Source organism: Gadus macrocephalus, chromosome 20, assembly GCF_031168955.1.
Source record: "Gadus macrocephalus chromosome 20, ASM3116895v1".
Classification (NCBI taxonomy): domain Eukaryota; kingdom Metazoa; phylum Chordata; class Actinopteri; order Gadiformes; family Gadidae; genus Gadus; species Gadus macrocephalus.
The window spans coordinates 1,215,854-1,238,056 of NC_082401.1; the positions used below are offsets into that span (position 1 = coordinate 1,215,854).

Here is a 22,203-nt window from a genome sequence, read left to right on the forward strand (position 1 = left end):
ATAAATAATGTAATATAATATAATATATATATCTATGGTGCAGAGCGCTAAACACATTTGCAGAGCGCTTCACATTTCTGGAAAATCATCTACGTAGAGGTACTCCTGCCACGCCCCCATATGCCTGGTCAAATCTGCCTGCGTGTGGAGCTCGACTGCCCTTCGCAGGTCTTCCGGAAGCTAACCAATCACAACGGAGTGGGGTTGGCAGGAGGGGGGTGAGGGGGCGGAGAAGCATTGACAGAGAATGCTGAAAGCACCCAGATGAGAGGAGTTTCCCCGAAATCTACATCGTTTTTTGTGCTGTGATTAGTGTGAGGTTGCACTATAGGAGTCATTAATAAGAAATTAAGACCAGAAAAGTAGTATAATAGGGCCCCTTTAAGTTTGAACCAAAAAACGAATCAACGAGCTGAACTTTTGATTTTCGTTTTTTTTGACAAAACCAAAAAACGAATAAACGAGGTGAACTTTTTATTTTCGTTTTCTTGTCAAAACGAAAAAAACGGCTTGTTTTCTGGTTTCTGCTTGTGTCAATTATTCCCAGAAAACAGAGTAAGAAAACGTAACTTGCTCCTCTAGAATCAACATCAGTGTTCATGTTGATTCAATGATTTAATGTTGACAACGGTATGTTGATTTAACATAGTTTCAATGACTGTTTGCTATCTGGGTATTGGCCTGTATTTAGGACTTACTTATTCACATTAGGAGGAGCATTTCTAAGTTTCGTTTCTGAGTCGGTTCTGAGTTTCGTTTTTGAGTAGGTTCTGTTTTATCAGTAAACGGGAAGCGCTCAGCGCTCCCTCTGTATAAAGGGAACGCGGGTCTTAGCCTCTGACAGTCCACTCTGCTGCACTCCTACAACCAGGATGAGGTAGGCTACACTTATTTAACCAAAGTTATCCATTATAATAGTGCCGTTAATATTGTACTATTGTCATGTTCAACTTTAGATGATGCTTCTTTTTTTGGTATTAAGCTGGTTTATTTCAGGGACCTTCTCGTCAAAGGATGCCTGCTACTTCTACGTTCCAGACTGGGCGTAGTCCTAGAATAAAATATCGATTAGAACAGGTCTACTACCTGGACCCTAATACATCATAACCATAAATATGTTTATGTGTGCGTGTGCGTGGGTGCGTGTGTTCGCGTGCGTGGTTGGGTGCATGTGTGTGCGTGCCTTTGTATTGAATAATTATTTTGAGTAAAACTGATTATAATCAGCCATCATTTTTATTCTGAAGGCAAAATTAGGACACAATAAAGCAGAATCGGGCACTAAGCAGTTAACTTTACTTGCAGCATCCATTACCCATGAGGAGTTGGTCACATGCAGGCCCCCAGGATAGGCGCATACTTCCGCAATCCACCATTGCTCAGAGGCCAAGCCTGGTATTGCAGCTGTTTAAGCTGGCTGTGCACGGGGGTCCGTCATTTCGTGTGGACCAGAAGTAGATATCGCCGTCCACTCCAATACAAGTGGGGAACAGGATTGTGTCTCCGCAAAAAATGTCTGGATATCAATCAAAAGCTCATAATTATATTTCTACCCTGTTCTAAATTTTTTTTCGTTTTTTCTTTTCAAAACGCCTCCTCAAGCGTTTTATTAGCAGTTTATGTTGGGTGGGCAGCTGAAAGGAGTCGTACTGAAACAAACGGCTCCTTGCTATGGACCTATTTGAAGTGCACGGCTCCATTAACTTCCGAATTAAATTAAATTCCGAATTAACTTCCATTAACTCCATTAACTTCCAAAGTCTGAGATTTGTCCTTTTACTTAACATGAATGGCGTTGAACACGGATATATAACACACATATCATTGAAATAGCTGTAACAGGCACGGACGTATTGATTACCTGAATGATTATGGGAGACCTACGTAATTTTCATAATATTGTTAATTGTCTAATATTAACATTTCAGTTGCGTTGGTAGGTATTTCATTTTCATTTGCTTGTTTAGCTATGTATGACAGGGTTATGGTTAGCTATGTATGACAGTTGACAATGTTGGTGTATTACAATTCATTATTTGGGTAGGCTACTCCAACTTTGTTGCTGGTCGATATGTAAACATTTACTTTTATATAAATTATTGATTGCATTTTTCGTAAATAGTTAGTTGGAAGGAATCTGTTTCTTAAGCAATAACATTGAACTGAATTTGTTGGGCCTACATACGTTTACTATGTTACTATGGTATTATATGGAGCAATCTTACATATTTATGAAGTTTCCAGATCAATAAAGTTCAATCTCTTTTTATTTGAACTGCCTGTATGTCCTCTTGATTATAGTATTACAGTGTGTACCTTGGTTATCAGCTATCATAGAATGGTGTCAATGTGGTATTGGCATATATATTCCAGAATTTGAAAAAGGATATGGATATAGAGTGGGTGACTTTATCAGTATACTCAATCGAGATGGCCACAATAATAACCGCTCTTAGATGGGTTGTAGATACTAAGTTGGTGATAATGTGGTATTGGCATATATGTTCCAGAATTTGAAAAAGGATATGGATATAGAGTGGGTGACTTTATCAGTATACTCAATCGAGATGGCCACAATAATAACCGCTCTTAGATGGGTTGTAGATACTAAGTTTTATAACAGATAATTCAATACGTGAAGATTTGGAGATAGAGGTAAAGCATCTTCTTTTAAATATTATAAGCCTTGGTTTTGTTATTCAGTTCTGTTGGATTCCAGCCCACCATGGAATATATGGCAATGAAATTGCTGATAAATTAGCTAAAATATACTAACCTAATTAGAAGAATTTAACCTTAAGTATATATATATATTTTTTTTATTTATTCATTTCTTTTGTTAGTTTGTTTTATTTTGTTTATTTTGTTTCGTTAGTTTGGTTTTTTCTTCGAATTTATTTTTATGATTTACAGTATAATTTGCCAACGTCCTTGTCACAAACTCCTGTGTAGTAGTCCAGTAGGTGGCGGTATATGGGGAAAAACTATGATCCTCCACTAAACTAGAAGAAGATCTCTGCATCCGGTACGTCACGGACTAGGTCACGTGTCTTGGCCACATAACACGGAAGCAAATCGCTCCTGTATGTTACCCTGCGCCACTGAGCAGTTTGTATAGGAATGAATGGGCGGCCATTTTCCAGTCTGTGGTCCATCCTTTATTGTGTCCATGTTCACATGAGGTGTCTCATTCCGACGCTCCTATTGGCTCGTGTTGGAGTCACCTGTCCCTAGGTGTTCCCGCCAAGATCGCTAATTGCAACAAGGTTATCCTATTGGTTGATTGACCTCATCAACCATAACACTGGCTGTCTCTTTATTCTGTTCCTTTTTACAGGAATCTCGACAGGAACCATGAGTTTTAAGAGGCCCATGGAAACTCGGTAAGTTGGATCTGTTATCTCTTTTAAAAAATGTAAGTGGCCTGAAAACGCAATGCATATACAATGCAATTACAGTACACATCACGTATTGCTGTGGTGGTGCTTAAGGGGGAGTGATGAATGATCATATGCATGAAGAGTTTTCAGGATATTTATCTGGGCATGAGAAAGTTTGAAAACTAAATGGACTACATTTAAGTATAAATACAATAATCACACAACTATGTAATGTGGCAACCCCCTCGTCGTCGGCTGGGATTTCTCATTGAGATGCTCACACAGGGTTGCGGTGCAACGATTTATTGCGTCCCGCTCAAGAAAAACGGAAAAAGGAATATAACTTAGGTTCTTCCACAATGGGGAATAAGGGTGCAGGGGCCGCCTGGTCAGGTCCATTCTCGGGGTCGGCAGGGAATCCGCTCCCGACGCCTCCGGCTCACTCCTGTAGGGAAACGTTCGTGGTTAGACTCACAGCCGTCATTCGTTTGCTACAACGTCTTTCTCCGACCCGTTCCCCCGGTGTCCCCAATGCCCGTGATTGCCCGTGTCCGCTTGATGAGCGATCCAGCGCAGCTGCGCTGAATGGTAGGTACCTCCCGTGGACTACCTGCCCACGGAGAGGGCGCTGTTCAGGGTGCTGGGGCGGCTTGTCCATGGCCGACGGCGTGAGGTTGCCACAGTAGGCTGTAATCATTCAAATCTGATATGATTAGAAGAACATAATTTACATACATACTTGAAATGAAAACACAATGAATAGGTTGCAACTCTACCTATAGGTTGCAACTCTATCTTAAATTCATTGATTCTAAACATTATTACCCATGATCGATCAATACACACAACCTACAAACCCATCCTGAAAATTCAGTTTTGTGCAACCAGCTATCAAAGTCTGAAGGCTGGTTAATTTGTCATGTCAGATCCGTCACCTCCAGTTATTCAGTGGAGTAGTGCAAGGATAGGTTTCTTTAGATTACAAGTAGCCTACTATGCCCATCACTTACTCCTGTGTGTTTACTTTAGTACAGACTACATTCTGATACTTGAGTACAGGCAACATTCTGATTCTGCTCTCTGCACCACCTCATACACCACCTCTACATAACCTCATACACCACCTCGTACACCACCTCATGCATGACCTCTACACCACCTCGTACACCACCTCTACATGACCTCATACACCACCTCTTCACCAACGAATACATTACCTCACACCACTTCATACATGACCTCATACACCAACTCTACACAACCTCATACACCACCTCATACACAGCCTCATACACCACCTCATACATGACATACACCACCTCCAAATACCACCTCACAACCAACTAATACATGACCTCACACCACCCCATACATGACCTCATACACCACCTCATATATTACCTCAAACACAACCTCATACACCACTTCATCCATGACCTAATACACCACCTCATACACGACCTCTACACAACCTCGTCACCACCTCATACATGAAATCATACACCAGCTAAAAAAAAAACTGGTACACCACCTCATGCTCCACCTCATGCACCACCTCATACATGACCTCATACACCAACTCATACACCACCTCAAAAAAAACACCTCGTACACCACCTCATGCTCCACCACATACACCACCTCATACACCAACTCAGACATGCGTCATGCAAACGGCATGCTCTGAAATAATATTTTAAGTAAACTTGGGTAACGTTAAATGCTTTTCTAAAGACGGATGAAGGATTGGGTGGCGTGTCAATGGATGGTTTGACCTGAATTTTGACTTGCTTGACCAAGGGAAAGGCCTCGACTGGACTTGGATTGGCAGTGACTTGAGACTTGCTTGTGACTTCAAATGTGTGCCTTACTCCCAGCTCTGAACCCTACACATAACTATGTACCACTTCAATTGACAACATTCATACACAAGCAATTTCTGGAGGAATTTCTTTATAAAGCGCACGTCTGTTTTATACTTGCACGTGCGCTTTAGTAAAGCGCACCTCCCTTGGGTAACGTTGGGTAAGCGCACACGCTTTAAGTAAGTGTCGTGGCAATTTCTCTATCAGATATTGCGTCTAAGACAGATGAGATATTTAGATGCAAAAAGCACACAATACTTGCAGGCAATTGCTGGTCATATGTTTGTAATAAAAGTAAGAACAAAGATACATCACAACATGCATAAACAAACAACATAACAGGCATACAATATAATAAGAGGCCTCAGATGGGAGTTCGCCCTGCGTGTTACTTCATACTCTAAAGGTACGCTCGGGAGAAGTCCACCAATTGTTCCGAGTCGTGAGTTCTTATTCACTTGGGTTGGGTTCTGGAGGGGTTGTGTCCCCCAATAAACCAAAAGCCTTTGTTTACCAGATGGTAATCTTTACAATTGAAGCTCCCCTGGATGCCATTCAAGGGGGTGGCGGCCGTGCCATGTAACCCTTTTGCTTACTCAACGCTAGCCAGGGGGTCGAGGAACAGGCCCATACATCAAAGGATTGCATGGAAACAGATTACATCACACGAAAGGAGAGGAAGAGGCAGGCAATAAAATGCATCACAAGACCCTCGAAGGTTCACACTTTAGATGACCCACAAGGAGAGCAGAGGGCAGGCAATATATGCATCACACAAAATAGTAACAAAACTTATGTTCATAGATTGACCAAAAACGTAACAACATGTAGATTTTCCATCACATAAGTCGCACGAACGCTTTAAGTAAGTCGCACGCACGCTTTACTAAGTCGCACGTGCGCTTTAGTAAGTTACACGCACATTTAAGTAGATCACACGCATGTGTTAAGTAAGTTGCGCTTGCGCTTTAGTAAGTCGCACGCACGATTTTATCATTGTTTGGGTAGTTACTCAAAAAAAAGTTTTCTTTTACTAGTTACTTCTTTAAATTGTAATGACATTACTTTACTAGTTACGGCATTTGAAAATTAACTTCACTACTTATTACTTTCCGTTTCTTAATTTACTGTAAATACATAGACAAAAATATCCCTGTCTGCACAAAGAAATATGCCTCCCTGTAAAATCCACAAACAACAGGATAAAGGAGTCTATGGTTAGGTCAATCAGTAGCAACGCACACGTTTCAAAACACAGGCTTTGGGAAAGATGAGAACAAAAATTAAGTGGTCAATGTAAAATATTAAAATAAAGGTCAGTTCATCCCATAAAAACAGAAATGCACTTAAGCGACGGTGACACATGCTGTTACTTTATGTCAGGGGTCAGCAACCTTTTCAACATGCAGTGCCAGTTTGACATTTCCTCGTGTGCCTTAAGCAACAATATATAAAAAATGAAACTGAATTCTGACGAGAATATATGAGAATGTTGAAACCATCCACATCAATATCTTTAAGACATGATATTGCTATGCAAAACCATGTGAAGGCGATGCATACAGCAACAACACCACTTGCATATTTTAAATATTTTCTTTTCTATTACTCACAATATAGGTTTAAAAACGATTAATTGATCCCAAAACAGAATAAAGTGCAAAATCGGTAGTAATGATTATGCTGCTGCATTGTGCTGTGAAGTCTTTTAATAATAAAATAAAAATAACGTTTTTTTAGTTTTTTTTTTAAGTGTGCCAATGATTATGCTGCCCCGTGCCAGTGGTGGCACGCGTGCCTAGGGTTGCTGACCCCTGCTTTATGTGATAGTCCAGAATGAGGCCGAATGAACCTGATCTATTTCGCAAGCTATGACATCGTTACTGTGGCTTACTCTCACCCTCTTGCAGGCAAGAGCAGACTTCTCAAGTTAAAAACTAATGCTGTCTATCCAGTGCACCGTCATTCCTAAGTAACTTTTGTTGTTGGCGGACCAAATGTCCGCGTAGTGGACACATGATCCAGGGACTCAAAAGTTTTTTTGAGCTTTGATTCCCTGTCAGATGTTGGCTTGCGAGTCGCGGGTATTTTATCTAGTATTTTTCTAAATCTTGGCGATTCAATGGTCGACATGGCAAGCTTGTCTTGCCATATACAATGAACCCTGCAACCAGCCTGTTAATGTCTTTCTGTGTTACCTGCTTCTGCGCTCCAACACTTGAACTCTCCTTCGCACAAGCAGCTACGTCACTCAAATCGATCGCTATGGCAACGTGCCGAGGCAAGCAGGCGAAGCACACACAAAGGCAGCACGCATGCACCCACCACAGATCCGGGGTCTCATTTATAACCGTTGCGTACGCACAAAATGGGGCTGAAATTGGCGTACGTGACTTTCCACGCCAAGGTTGTGATCTATAAAAAACCAACTTGACGGGAAAATGTGCGCAGCCCGAAGAAAACTCTGACCCATGCGTATGCATGGTTTGGAGGAAAAGGAGAATTGGCGACACAGACGGTGTGGTGGTGAACTGAAGTCAGACCGAAGAATTGCAGAGTGAGAAGAACGATTATGTTTTATCATCGCCCTTCTTCAATTTAATTTCAACCCGTATCATGCGTTAAATCCTAATCAGAATAATTTAAATCCACTGCGTTATTTCTCAGTTATAACTCCAGAAACATCTCCTTAGAATAGAAATAAAAAAAATGTCTCTATATTTAATCCCGTCACTCCATACAGAGGTGTCAAACGTACGGCCCGCGGGCCGGATCAGGCCCGCAAACGGGTTTAATCCGGCCCGCGAGATGATTTTGTGAAGTACAGTATTGTAAAAAAAAAAAAAAAAAAGTATCATTTTTATTTTATTTTTTTATAAAAATCCTTCCTAGCATTACATGGATTGCATTGAATGGCACTGATTAATTTGTTGTACATTGAACTACTGGACAATTGTGTGTAACTGGAAGTCGCTTTGGAATGTAACGTAAAATGATCTGCTATTTTTCAAAGAAGGAAACTTCTTAATGTGTCCACTAGAAGTCGCTATAGCAATTACTTTAAGCAAGGAAACTTTATACCGGGGCTGAGCAGGGAGCAAGTATAAACAGGTAGTGCAGCTAGCCCGGAGCTACCTTGTCGTTCTGCCTTATACTTTCAACATTATGCGCTTTGGCACTCTCATTGCCCCAAAATGTCTCTGTGAAAAAGACAAAAAGTGGACACAGAGTGCAGAGTTTTCCAAGAAAAATGGTCATCGTCCTTTTTATTCACGGAAGTAAATGGGAAACCTGTGTTTGGTGTGCTCACAGCATGTTTCATTTTATATAATTATGCAATATTTTTACCGGTCCAGCCCACTTGGGAATAGATTATCCTCCATGTGGCCCCTGAGCTAAAATGAGTTTGACACCCCTGCTCCATACTGTCCACTGACGGCGCGACTGCATGGAATAAAGCATCTGTCCAACATGTGTCAATAACATAATATTTTTATTTTACACTGTAAACACATAATCAAATGTCAAGTAAATCCCAAGTGTGAAAAACCAAGCCACACTTCATCACAATCGTTGTCCGTTACTCTTGATGCTTTTCATGACAAATCAGGCATTAAAAAGGGGTTATGTTCATGAACATTTTACGTTGGTGAAACAAACTGATTATCCAAGGTGTTCTCGTCAGTCTTATTACCGTAACCCTATAAATGCAGAGGTGAGCGCCGTGGTAATGCTGCACCATATGGCACTTCTGGCGGACCATGCAAATGGCAGGATTCGGAGGGAGAGGGTATTTAGGGACCATAACGATTTATTGGTAGGCTACATAAAAATATGTAACTCTATGTCAGACCACTTCTTTTTTAATTCTGGGACTGTGCGCTCCGTGCTACTGACAGAGTTCACTGCTGCAGCAACATGTTGCCACTCACTCTGCTTTTTGTTGTTGGCGATCCCAATCCCGTGACCGCCGAACAAAACTACCTTTCGGGCCTCCATCTCACCCACAAGTGTCTCCACTTCAACCTCCGTGAAATTTCGCTTTTTTGATGTTCTCAGTACTTCTGCCATTGTTTCCGACAAGACATAATACTTGCTTAAGCAGATTGAATTCATGAGGTCATTTGCATTGACCATTTATGGTTAAAAAGGGGCGTGTACAGGGCGGAACGTGAAGTTGATTCAGCTGCGCACACTTGTAGGCACTCTGTGATTTATAAAGCCAAGATTGCGTACGGTGTGCGTACGCAGGGTTTTATAAATCGTAATATTTTTTGGCGCACGCAAAACTTGGCTTCTGGGCGTACGCACATTTTTAGAAACGATCAAACGCACAGTTTTGTAAATGAGACCCCAGAACTTTGCACACAGGCAAACACGGCTTGGGTAAAGCATGAAAGCGCGTTACTATAATCTATTAAAGTAGTGTAGTTACCGATATTTTTAGTGCAATGCATTACTTTACTTGGTTACCCAAAAAAGTAATATCGTTACTGTGATCCGTAACTTTGTAACTCGTTACGTTACCCCCAACACTGGATTATAGCAAATCGTCACACGGGTTACCTGTTGCTTCGATTTTAAAGGGGACTTATTATACCACCAGGTGTGAGTGTGATTAGCCTTACAAGCCGTTTCGAAAATCGGCCTAATATGACATCACTAGTGGGTGTGTCCACCTAGATCTGTGCTGGATAGATGAGCAATGTTTACTTCAGTCCACTGGGTAGGCTGGTAGATAGATCTATCCAGCACAGATCTAGGTGGACACACCCACTAGTGATGTCATATTAGGCAGATTTTCGAAACGGCTTGTAAGGCTAATCACACTCACACCTGGTGGTATAATAAGTCCCCTTTAATGTATAATTCCTTAATATAAATTCTTCAGCTTTTTCATGGCACATGAAGTTTGTGATTTTTGTTGCAGAAAGTCCTTTGGGGCAACAGCGCCACCATTCATTGACTACCTGAAAGATATTCTGAGAAGATATCCAGATGGTGGACAAATTCTGAAGGTAAGTGCGAATTTATTGTATTGTTTCAGTTGTATTTACGGAAGACTGATAACCATCTTTCCAGAAGGGGAGTTTGCTGGTTAGCATTCGTATTTATTATCAGCTAGCTGTCTGGTCGTCTACACTGAGGGTAACCTGTCAGTTCTATGATCAGCTGCTTCTGTCTGGTCGCCTACACTGAGGAGGTTAACCTGTCAGTTCAATGATCAGCTGCTTCTGTCTGGTCATCTACACTGAGGAGGGTAAACTGTCAGTTCTAAAGACTCATTCACCAAGAAATAGGAATCAAGATTTATTTCAGATGATAACATAAGAGAGAATGTCTTTGCATGATAAGTCTTTGGCGTAAGCCCCGTCACGGATCGAGGACAACATGTGGACTTGGCATAACCTGCCAGGACTAGCAGGGGCGGAGCCTTCCCCTGGACAGGTAGACTGGGACAGACCTGTTGGTGGTGGGGTGGGAGGGCAAATACCTAAGCAGCAAAGAAGGTGTGTTAGGGTGCACTCACACTAGGCCATCTGGCCGTGGCCGTTGGCCATCGCAACTGTGGCCTGGCCACGGTAGGCTCTTGTACATACGTCATCACGTCGTAACACGTCATCACCAAGCGTCCGCTGCATGGACCATAATAAAGTCTGCCGCCAGTCAGAGTTTTAACAACAATGGACAACAACACAGAGAACACAGTTCGCACTTTGCTGAGTCTGTTGCTTATTTGGAGCCCAAATGCCCAAATGGCTAACAGAGACTCGACTTCTCTATGGGACCAACGTGAAACAACAGTTGAATCGCTTGACGCCATGTTTACCGTTTAATGGGAAAGAAGGCTCATCGCCTTTATTATGTCCATGGTCGTCGCATGGACTATACGTCATCCAGCTCAGGTTGCGTAGCCGTGCGTGAGCCCTGAAGATAGTACCAAATTATATCTTATTGTCTTCAACTCTGGTTGTGTTGTTACTAACCATGCAAACTCCCCTTTTCGAAGCACAATGATGAATATGGATTTAATCCACTCCTCTGACTTTGAGTAAGACAGGCAAACGCTAATTTATCGATGTCTCAGTGTATCTCTTTAATTCAGCTAACACCCAGAGGTCAGAGAGCTCCTGACAACAGCATGATAACAAATAACTGAATAACCCAACAACATCTTAATTTGTATTATTCCTGTCCCCAATGTTTACACAGGAGCTGATCCAAAATGCTGATGATGCCGGAGCCACAAGAGTTGTTTTCATCCATGATAAGAGGAATTATGGTCACAAGAGTATTTTGACTGATGAATTTGGAAAATATCAAGGTATGTATTATTTTCCTAAAAAAAAATGTGGTCAACTATTTATTCATTATACATTCCCAAGAAAATGGTTTAATTAGGGGGCCATGTGTTTTTATTATAATCCCGCCACTCTCTCATAAACACTCAGTCGCCTACCACAAGGTAGAGCGCAGTGTTTCAATTATTCCTAAAACAATTTTAATGTATGAGACAAATATGAGAATATGAAGAATGAGATGAATAAGAAAAATAAGTCATTGAACAGTTATCTACCAATTGTACTGTTGCCATGTAATCATAATAATATATGAACATATTAGATAGACTTAAAGGTTGGGTATGCGATTTGCGAAACGCCAGCAGATTTTGAAAATACACAACTCAAATGGTCCTACCCCCTCTCCTTCAACGCTGACTCTGACTCCACCCATTCCAAGTACCTGGACGCGCAATCATGCACGAGCGCGAACAGAGATGCGCGAGAGCGAGCCAGGCTAGCGTAGGTTTTCGTTTAACAACATGGCACTACATTCAGCTGTAAGTTGCACCCAGTACCGCGGGAAGTAGGGGTGCTGGGGGTGCTGCAACACCCCCTGTCCGAGGCCCTGTCTTATCACAGAAAACGATAATTTCTAAAAACTCTGGCCAAAGTGGAGATTTCTGAAAACGCCGGTTATGTGTTGTCGTGTCAACGGGGAGAAACGGGATTTTAGGTTCTGAAGCGTCACATTATGCACCAGGAAATGCTTAACGTCATGTGAGCGCCCGCTGTACCGTATTGGTCCGAATATAAACACAAACCCCATTGTAAGACGACCTATATTTGGAAAAAAGATTTGAAGACCAGATCTTGTTTTTATGAATAAATAAATTGTATTCATTGAAATAATATACGAAAATAAAAAGGCATAGAATAAAACACTGCATTGCCACTAAACAGTAGTGCAAATAGGCCGTACTGATGTGTACACCAAAGACTATTCCTGACACTCCTCTGCCCCGCTGTGTTCGCTCTGGCTGTGGTCGTTCCGAACTGTTTCGGCCCGTGGCAAAGCGAGTCATCCTCGCTGCTGTCCAAGGCATTTTGAGACGCAGCATTTATTTAATGCTCATATGACCTAGTGCTGAAAAAAGGTTACATGAAAAAGTGTGAGGGTAGCGGTGGTGCGCTAAACTTGTTCTGTGAGCAGCTGGATGTGAACCATGGTGTGAAGAAAGTGAACACAACGATCGATTTTCAACTGTGCGCACATGCACTGGTGTAATTGAGCTGCGCTGCTATATATCTTTTTTATCAATGTAACGAGTTGCGAGTCTAGTGCAGGCTGAGTTTTTTTTTTCCAGCACCCCCTGCTGAGAATACGTTCTCGCGGCTATGGTTGCACCAGATGTTATAAACATTAAACGGTCACATAAATCATTACTATTTTTAGAAAATGTATGTTTGTTTCATATAATTGTATTGGAAGTCCTGGTTTTCACTAGGGTTGCTGCGGTGTGGACATTTTCACAACGAGTAATACACTCGTCTCAACACCGGTATTACCGAGTATAAACGGTATAAACTTTGAAACTATGTCAACCGCCACACAAGCATCGGTTTTTAGACCCTTCTCGTCCTTCATTTGCCGCCAACGTTCGAAAGCAGCGCCTAGGATTATTCTTGATTTCAGTTTTTCTCTTTCAGCGTTTTTATTATCAATTACTCTCTGAAAAAGAGTTTTCCTTCTCTTTGCTGGTGGTGGTGGTGGTGGTGGTGGGGATGGTGGCGTCTTGTCTGCCATGGAAATTGTCTTCTACTGCTAGGTCCAAATGTGGATTAACTAGTTCCAGTAGCTACCGCAGGTCAGGATAACAACAAACAGGAGCTTGCTCTGGGTCACGAGTACTGCACGAAGGGGTCGCGCGCGGGGCGCGGGGGAGGGGGAGTGCAGTACGACCGTTTGATTGACGTACTTACTGTCCAATGCAACGAGGTGGCAATCCAAATGATTGGCTGGAGTTTTTCGAGCCCTGCCCGTTCCACAGATGATTGACTTGTTTAATTTTCATGTCAGTACTTCTAACTCAGTGGCTGTAAGCGGGTTATGATAAGGATTTCAAGTAATTTTGCAAAAATGGCCAAAAAAGCAAATTCCGTACCCAACCTTTAACAAGGGTTATAGTAGGACATCTGTTCCCAACAAGTAGTGTGGTCTGAAGCCTAGGCCCTACGCTCACTTTCACTTGCTAAACCGTGCACTGGATACACACCAACATTACGCACTTCCCTATTCCCCTCTGCATGTTTGCCCATTTTGTTCAGGTTTACCTCTCTACTCTGTATTTGAGGAGCAAATAAACGGATTAAGTTAAAGTTCTAGCACAAAACTATATTGTTACATTTGCTTGAGCAATTTGACTTTGGCTTGGCGGAAATTCTGGAGCTTTTATGGTGGTATACCGTATACGGCACATACCTCGTGTCACGTGCACTGGTGCAAAGAAGGTCTGAATGTACACTGATTGAAAAAAGATGGCGCTATAGAGCACAGTGTGGTTCCAGAATTAAAAATCATTAATTTTCTCCATAGAGGTTTTGATTAAAAGCCATAATGTCGTTACCATCCTTAGTGCTTTTTAGTTATTTTGGTAGCATAAAAGCAGAACACATAATGTTGAAGGAATAGGTAACTGGAATATGAGACTGAATTCACATATGTTAAAAACGAGTAACGTTATCAGACCGTGATTGCAGTCAGGAATGAACGAATGTACCATGTAGATGACAGCGCTATACAATATTTGAAACACTATACACACACACACAATATATATCCCACAACTTGGATAATCAATATAAAAACAATATGATAATGACAAGGGTTATAAGATGCAAAAATGCGCTAAACTTTTGGGTTGTAATAACCATTGTGAAAATGTTCGCAATTGTTTATGGGATTAGTAGTTCCTTCACACTTTCACAAAAATAATGTACACAGTCTTGTACCTTTGCCTTTTCTTCAGTTTTTCAAAAAAATTTTCCCCGAACATAAAAAATCTTTATGTAACGATTTTGCAAAGGTCAATTGAGAAAATCAATAGGAATTTACTTCTAGAACCAGAGCTGTTCAAATAAGGGGTCACTGTTGCATCTATAGCAATTGTCTCAAACTGAATGCATATCTCATGGCGTGAAAGTTTGAAGCCATATGTGTCTCCTTGTGATGAACAAATTCAGTTTTGTGAAAATCTTCCGTAGGGATCCTAGGTTTTTATGATGTTTGTACAAAATCCTCTCATCCACACCATCTACAGATCAATATCTACCATCCCACTATGAGGGAAGTACCAGTCTGTACCATAAAAAACAATGCCACTAGGAGCCAATGAAAAAAACAATGGGTGTGGGTTAAAAACAATGTACATAAACCCTTATATCAAAATTCATCCAGATTGGACAACAGGAGGCACTATAGCAGGGGTGCCCAAATTCTTCCCATAAGTAGTCTAAAATTTAATCTCGGGGGAGGGTCATGGGACAAAATGTTAATTTTGCGGTACTTTAAGTTAAATATGGGTATGTATAGCATGCGTGTGCAAAATAAACATTATCACAAATCTTGAGCTTCGCATTTATGCCAAATATTTACTGAACATCTATCTAGCTTCTATCTAAATAATTGAAGTACTATGAAATATTCTAAGATTACCAGGCCTTGGGCATATATCCTCAAATACAAAGACATCTAGTGCAATAGGCAAAGTAACATGGGACAAAACATGCCCCCATTAATCATACAGAGAAGAGCATACTCCAAGGTGACACATTGGAGGCGTAGGCCTCCAATGTGTCACCATTCAGCCTGAAATAGGCCTATTAGTTGGAGACATGAAGCCTGTCCTTGGTTTTTAAAATCCTCTCAATATCAGGCTCAAGCTGACTAACTGACAATTTTAGAATGTCATTTAAATTAGTGTCAGATAGAACCCAAAAAATGTAATAAAAATACCGTGGGCCAAATATAATTGGTTGTGGGTCAAGTTTGGCCCGCGGGCCCCAAACTGGGCCGCCATGCAATATAACAATCAACCTGAAATGCACATTTTTAACAATATCTGCTTACCCATTTGACATACGGTCATGAAACTTTGAACACATCTCATCAGACCTAAGTTGAGGCTGTCCCTCCTTTATTAACCCATGACAGCCTTGGCCCTTTCTTGAATTCATGCTTGTCTACTAGGGATGGGAATTGATAAGAATTTCACGATTCCGATTCCGATTCCGATTCTGCTTATCGATCCGATTCCTTATCGATTCTCTTATCGATTCTCATTGGGTGAGAAAATAAGTATAAATGTGTTTGTTTGCATTACATCTCTTTAATATCTGATCAGAAGTGCTTCTAGTATTAGGAAATTGTACATTTTCAAATCAATTGGTCTAGACGAAAAAATATATGTTTCGCTTTTTAAGCCCAAAGGCCATCATTATGTGCCATAGGCCTACAACTAAAAACACAGACTGAAAACAGCCAAGTAAGAGCTTGTGCCTTTTGGAATTCTAACAGTGCTCATTTGCATTCAACTTGTAACAAAATTAAACTGACATAAACAAAATGAAGCATTGATTAGACATTTAAGCATTGATTAGAGATTTATTAGATGGGCCTACCTAATAAACCGTTGGAACACACAAGACCGGAAACCATAGCAATGCCGGTAAACAAACCCCGAGAAGCCCAATCCCTATGAGAGCTCCCCACGCTACGGCCATCCGGAGGCGACAGAGCTGTTGGCCGTGATATTATATATACAATTATAATATAGTATATAATATATTATATATAGAGCTCCGGGAGTCGCAAACTGCAACAATCACTTTCTCCTCCATTCCGCGGTTCACCCGGACTGCACTGCACTGAGTTTGACGGCTGAACGCTGATTGGCTGTTACGTTACACATGTCACTCAGTTATCACGCTGTTGAACGCTGATTGGCTGTCATCACGACAAAAACTTGTCGCCGGTTTTCTCCCGCGAAAAACTCGCCCTTATACGCGTCTCTACGTTCACTTTGTATGGGATCTTGTCGCCCCGTCGCATTTGGTGTGAACGCACAATGCGATTCTTCCTCGGCGGCGACATGTTTGCTGCGTTCTGAACCAAATCAAAGCAGCGTGTGTGTGACGTCACGACGCATTTGCCGCGACCGGAACCGATAAGCGGAATCGTTAAGCAGGCTTGCTAACGATTCCAAGGAATCGGTTGACTCGGAACCGGTTCTGAACAAGAACCGGTTCTCGATTCCCATCCCTATTGTCTACGCATATCAAACTCGTGCATGTTGCAGGAAATGTGCAACAGCGCCCCCTGGTATCACACATTTCGGTGGGTTGCATCTAGGATCGGTTACCCTTCCTTTGGTCCCCTAATGGTAACCCTGCATTTCATACATTGAATTTTGCAGCTGAATTTGGCATGTTGAATTTGAGGTAGTTGAAAATATTTAAGTTGAACTTTATTAATAGAATTTTGAATCTTAAATTAGCACATTCAATTTTTTAACGTTGAATATTTAGTTAAATTCAGAAGAAAATAATCAGATACGTTAATTCAATGCAGAAATATTCAGTGCTATAAATTCAATGGCTTTAATTCATTGGCGAAAAACCCAGGTACGTTATTTCAATGCAGAAAGATTCTGTGCTTAAAATTCAATTGCTTTTTATTCTCTAAATCCGATGAGACATATTTACTTCCATACAGAGAGAACTTTAGGGCTGTTTTCTGTACCGGCTTGTCTACATTGAAGCTACTTCCTGCAGTCTCTTCAGAGAAACTACAGGAAACTAGAAATGCATTTACTGCAGAAAATGCGGTGAGTGCTGTAGTACAAAGTGAGGTTGAAAATATGTTTTAATAAAGCCACATAGAATAAGACATAAAGAAACATTAAATGGCATAAATCAAGTGAAGGGGTTTGAACAGAGTTCAAAAGTCTAAATGGAGTAAACAATGTAAACATGCACACCATTTAATTTTTTTTAAATTGTTGGAAACAAATAAAGTGACAGCTGAATGAAAAGCAAAAAGCTTGCTAAAAATGCAGAAATGTAAAAGGAATTTCAGAAGAATCTGAAAGGACAGATGTATTGCCCTGCGCTGCTGAAAAATCTGAAAGGTAAAATGCTGAAGTAGAGGTAGTAGTAAGAGTGAGTAATACAGTGGGAGAAGGCCGATAAAACAGCGGAAGAAGAGTGAGAAGGACAGTGGGAGAAGAGTGAGAAAGACAGCGGGAGAAGAGTGAGTAATACAGCGAGGCAGAAAAGAGACAGACAGAGTGAGTCGGAGACAGAAAAATAACTCCACATGGTGCTCTCTAGGAGGAGAAAAGTGGACAGCGAAAACAGAGCCTTCAACCCAGAATGGACAGACTCATTCATGTTCATTCTTTCCACTGGAAACACAAATTCAGTCTGTCTCATATGCTCAGAGACAGTGGCACTCATAAAAAGTGCCAACGTGAAATGCAACTATGAGACAAAGCATAACGTTTTTCACCAAACATACCCACTCAAGTCTGAACTGCGGTACCAGAAAATAAGCAGTCTCAGAGCCCAATATGAACAATCCACCCGAATCCTGACCCATTTATTCACTGCCCAACAACGTGCTAATGAATGTTCCCATCATAAGGTACCATGTGTAGGCCTAGCTGTAGATGAGTCCACTGATGTTAATTTATGTAAGGTTCTTCAACCAAGAAAATAAAGAGTGTGTTAGGTGTAACTCCCCTTAAGACCAGTACAAGAGGAGAGGACATCTCCCTGGCCATTAAGGAGATGTTAACAAAGCGAGGAATAGAGCCAAAACAAGTGGTTTTAATAACCACAGATGGAGCCCTGCCATGATAGGGAGAGAGAAAGGAGCTGTGGCAAGAATGAAAGAGGACAATCCTGAGCTCATCTCTTACCACTGTATAATACATCAATCTTTCCTGTGCTCCACCCTGTCAGATGAGCATGCTGAAGTGATGAACACAAGATGAATGAAGAAGTTGATGCAAACACTGATGATCTGTTGCTGCACAACAACGTGAGATGGCTTAGCAAAGGCAGGGTGTTAGAGCGCTTTTGGTCCATCAGAAGTGAAGTAGCAGCTTTCTTGGAAGAGCTGAGAAGTCAGAAGGCAACAGAGTTTTCTCTCTTTTTAAAAAATGAGAAAAGGATGGATAATGTGGCCTTTTTGGATGATATCACTTCACACCTTAAAGGGGACAGATTATGAAAACAGCACTTTTCCTGGGATTTGGGGTGTTTTTGTGGGTAGATGGTGCTCCCACATGCTTACAAACTTTGAAATAAGTCCGTACATGATTTTTTGAGTGAGATACGCATTTCTGGAAGCAGCCCGCCTCCAGCTACCAAACGCACGAGTCAGTTTCGGCGCCTTCTCCTACGTAGGAAGGGGGCACATTTGAATATTACCTCCCACTTCCTCACTCCCCTCCAATCAGAGCATCGCTAAGATTTTGTGGACCAGCGGACGAGCAGCTCCGGCGGGGGGAACTCCGCGCTAGCACTGCAGCTAAGCTCCGGGAGTATAATCCCTTTCTCTGGCGCCGAGCTCACCCCGCCGGAGCTGCCGCTGAAGGGAAGTCGGGAGGAGGAGACATGGAGTAGAAAGGGATTGTACTCCCGGAGCTGAGCTGCCGGACTGCCGCCGAGCTACCCCAGCCGGAGCTGCTCGTCCGCCGGAGCTGCTAGTCTGCTGGAGCTGCCGCCTAGCTTCGACGCCAGTTCAGCTCCCGGAGTACACTGCCGGACTGCGGCCGGACGGCTTCGACGGCGGCCGACAGCTCAGCTCCCGGAGTACAATCCTTTTCTTCTCCATGTCGCGGTTCATGGACTTCAGAGAGTCAATGCCAAAGTTCGTTCCCCCCAATTCTTCTCAACCATGGCCGAGATATCCCCCACTACGAGTCTTTACTTGTGGAAGTACCAGAGACGTCAGACACAGTCTTTATTATGCATAATATCATCCGAGGCGCACATAGCTTTTGGCCATGATATTAGATAGATTATATAAATACCCGTATATAATATTATTATTATGTTATATTATATTATATAGATATAGAGCTCCTGGAGTCAGCAAACGGCAACAATCCCTTCTCCTCCATGCTGTGGTTCAGCTCATTGGTCAATGGGCAGCAGCTAATTTGCATCACTGCTACAGACACCAGAAACAGCGTATTCTGAAGGGACTGAAACAGAGGGGAATAGTGGTAGCCGATATTCTTTTTCCTAAAAGCTATTTCCAGCAAGTAGCTTCAAAAACATGTTTTCTAGAACTCAAATACTATTTTTACTTGTTGGGAAAACACAATAATTTGTCTCCTTTAATGAACTTAATTTGAAGCTATAGGGCAAGGACAATACAGCTTGTGAACTGATGAAAGCTGTCCGCTCCTTTCAGAGGAAACTTGAGGTGTTCAAGGAAAACCTGCAAGGATTTTGTGCACACTTCCCAGCACTGCAGGAACAGGTTCAGGGACAGAGAGATGTGTCTTCTTTTGGTGACTTTGTCGATAAGCTGGGGCCGGATTCACAAAGCATTCTTAGGAAGAAAAAATGTCTTAAGTAGCACTTTTTTCTTAACTATGTTCTTAAGACAAAATTTAAGAAGATTCTTAGGAACTTCTTATATTTTTTCTTAAGAATCTTCTTAAGTTTTATCTTAAGAACACTTTAGTGAATCCGGCCCCTGATTCTTAACTTCTCCAAACGTTTTGACAGCTTCCATTTTGGGCAGCAGCTCACCTTGTTCATTCAGAACCAATTTCTAATCACATATGTCAGTGGGTTCTCAAAGGAAGTCACACAGCACTTCAAATGGGCTAATGCTGGGCCTCTCCAGATGCAACTGATTGATCTCCAAGCAGATGTGGCGCTGAAAGAGCTGTTTGAAATAACCGACCCCACCACTTTCTGGCTTCAAATGGTCTCTGAGACAGCTTTCCCAGGTCTGAGGAAAGTAGCCCTGTACACATTGACCATGTTTGGCTCCACATACAGCTGCGAGGCAGCTTTCTCTGCAATTAACATAATTAAAAGTAAATATCGATCCAGGCTCACCAATGAGCACCTGCACTTGTGCATGCGAATGGCCCTGACATCATTCCAGCCTAGATTTAAACTCCTGCCAGGACAAGCTGGAGCTCAGTTCTCTCACTGAACAACAGAAAGTGGGGGAGTTGGATAAAAGAGGGAAAGAAAGAGAACCTAAAACTGTTAAGATGCATTGAGATATCTGTTTTTGAAAATTGGTTGAGACTGTTAAAACATTCACAAAGAAACAGGGGAAACTCAAGCTGCAGCTATACTTTATTTTAAAATGAAGTATATATTTTATCTTTATTTTAAGATTATTATTTAAATGCAGCCCTTCTTTTCCTTGAAGAGATTAGTTTCAGTTGAGTCAGTTGAACCTCCTTAAATAATACATATCTTCCGTATTATCTGTCTAATTGTATAAAACTGACAGTAAATATTGTCAAACTGTTTTTGAATTGTTCTTCCTATATTGATCTGACAGTCGTTGATTACATGCAGACGTTGATACAACTACTAGGCTACTTCAATATATATCACACTAAATCACAAGTTAGACATTATGATGTTCCGGACCTTTGCTTGAGGACATTGCAATGATTTGGAATGTGGCCCCATATGTCGTCATAAGGTGCCAAGTTACCTCCCCTTTCTCTGCCTTTCCCGCCCAGAGAATTTGGCCCGCCAATGAGACAATGAGCTATGACCGCACGTGCGCAACATGTGTGTGTGCGTGTGTGTGTACACACACTGTACCACAAGTGTCGTACACTTCTTTGTTATTTGGATAACTGTTCTGCTGTTGGTGTTTTGGCGCATAACAAGTCGGACTCTCGTCTCTGGTATTTCCACAACGAGACTCGTAGTGGGGGTTATTTCAGCCATGGTTGAGAAGGAATTGGGGGAAAGAAACTTTGGCATGACTCCCTGAAGTACATGAACAACGACATGGAGGAGAAAAGGATTGTTGCCCGCGAGAGCCCCGCTTCCTGCTGCCCGCTACCGAGGGACCACCACCTCGGCGCTGGTGGTGCCTAAGCGCTACCCGCTGCCCACTGCCGACGCGGTGGTTCCTCTTCATCGAGGCTCCGGCAGGAGACAATTGCGGGCAACAATCCCTTTCAGATTCAGATTCAGACTCAGATTCAGATTTTATTTGTCACATACACAATCAGTGTTGGTCAAGTTACTTGGAAAAAGTAATTAGTTACTGATTACTGATTACTTATCCAAGAAAGTAATCCAGTTACTTTACTGATTACTTATCTTCAAAAGTAATTAGTTACTTTACTAATTACTTTACTTAGTTACTTTTCAAAAACACACTATCTACTATACACAACCTGTATGCGCTTTTTTTAAAACTTGTTTGTATTAGTCTCAATCTTTTTAACGATGCACATTGCAAAAAAATATATATATTAAATGCAACAGTCTCTCATTTAAAGAAAATCGTTTTGGTGTGTATACACACCTTCATTCGAATAGATGTAAATAAAATACAGAAATAAAATAATTAAAACCAAAGTCTCTATTAACATTTAGGCTGTTCTAATG

General features: G+C 41.6%; 1 protein-coding gene across 2 annotated transcripts in view; it reads left to right on the plus strand.

The window, feature by feature from the left end:
- Nucleotides 1-727: 727 nt before the first annotated feature.
- The window catches only part of si:dkeyp-118h9.7 (sacsin), a 41,040-nt gene continuing 19,564 nt past the window's right edge, over nt 728-22,203 (plus strand). For both annotated transcript variants that reach the window (XM_060040932.1, XM_060040933.1), the window contains exons 1-4: nt 728-877; nt 3,338-3,383; nt 10,176-10,263; nt 11,459-11,570. In XM_060040932.1, coding sequence (XP_059896915.1) covers nt 3,355-3,383; nt 10,176-10,263; nt 11,459-11,570 — 229 coding nt within the window. In that variant the 5' untranslated portion in view covers nt 728-877; nt 3,338-3,354. The remainder of the gene's footprint in view (nt 878-3,337; nt 3,384-10,175; nt 10,264-11,458; nt 11,571-22,203) is intronic.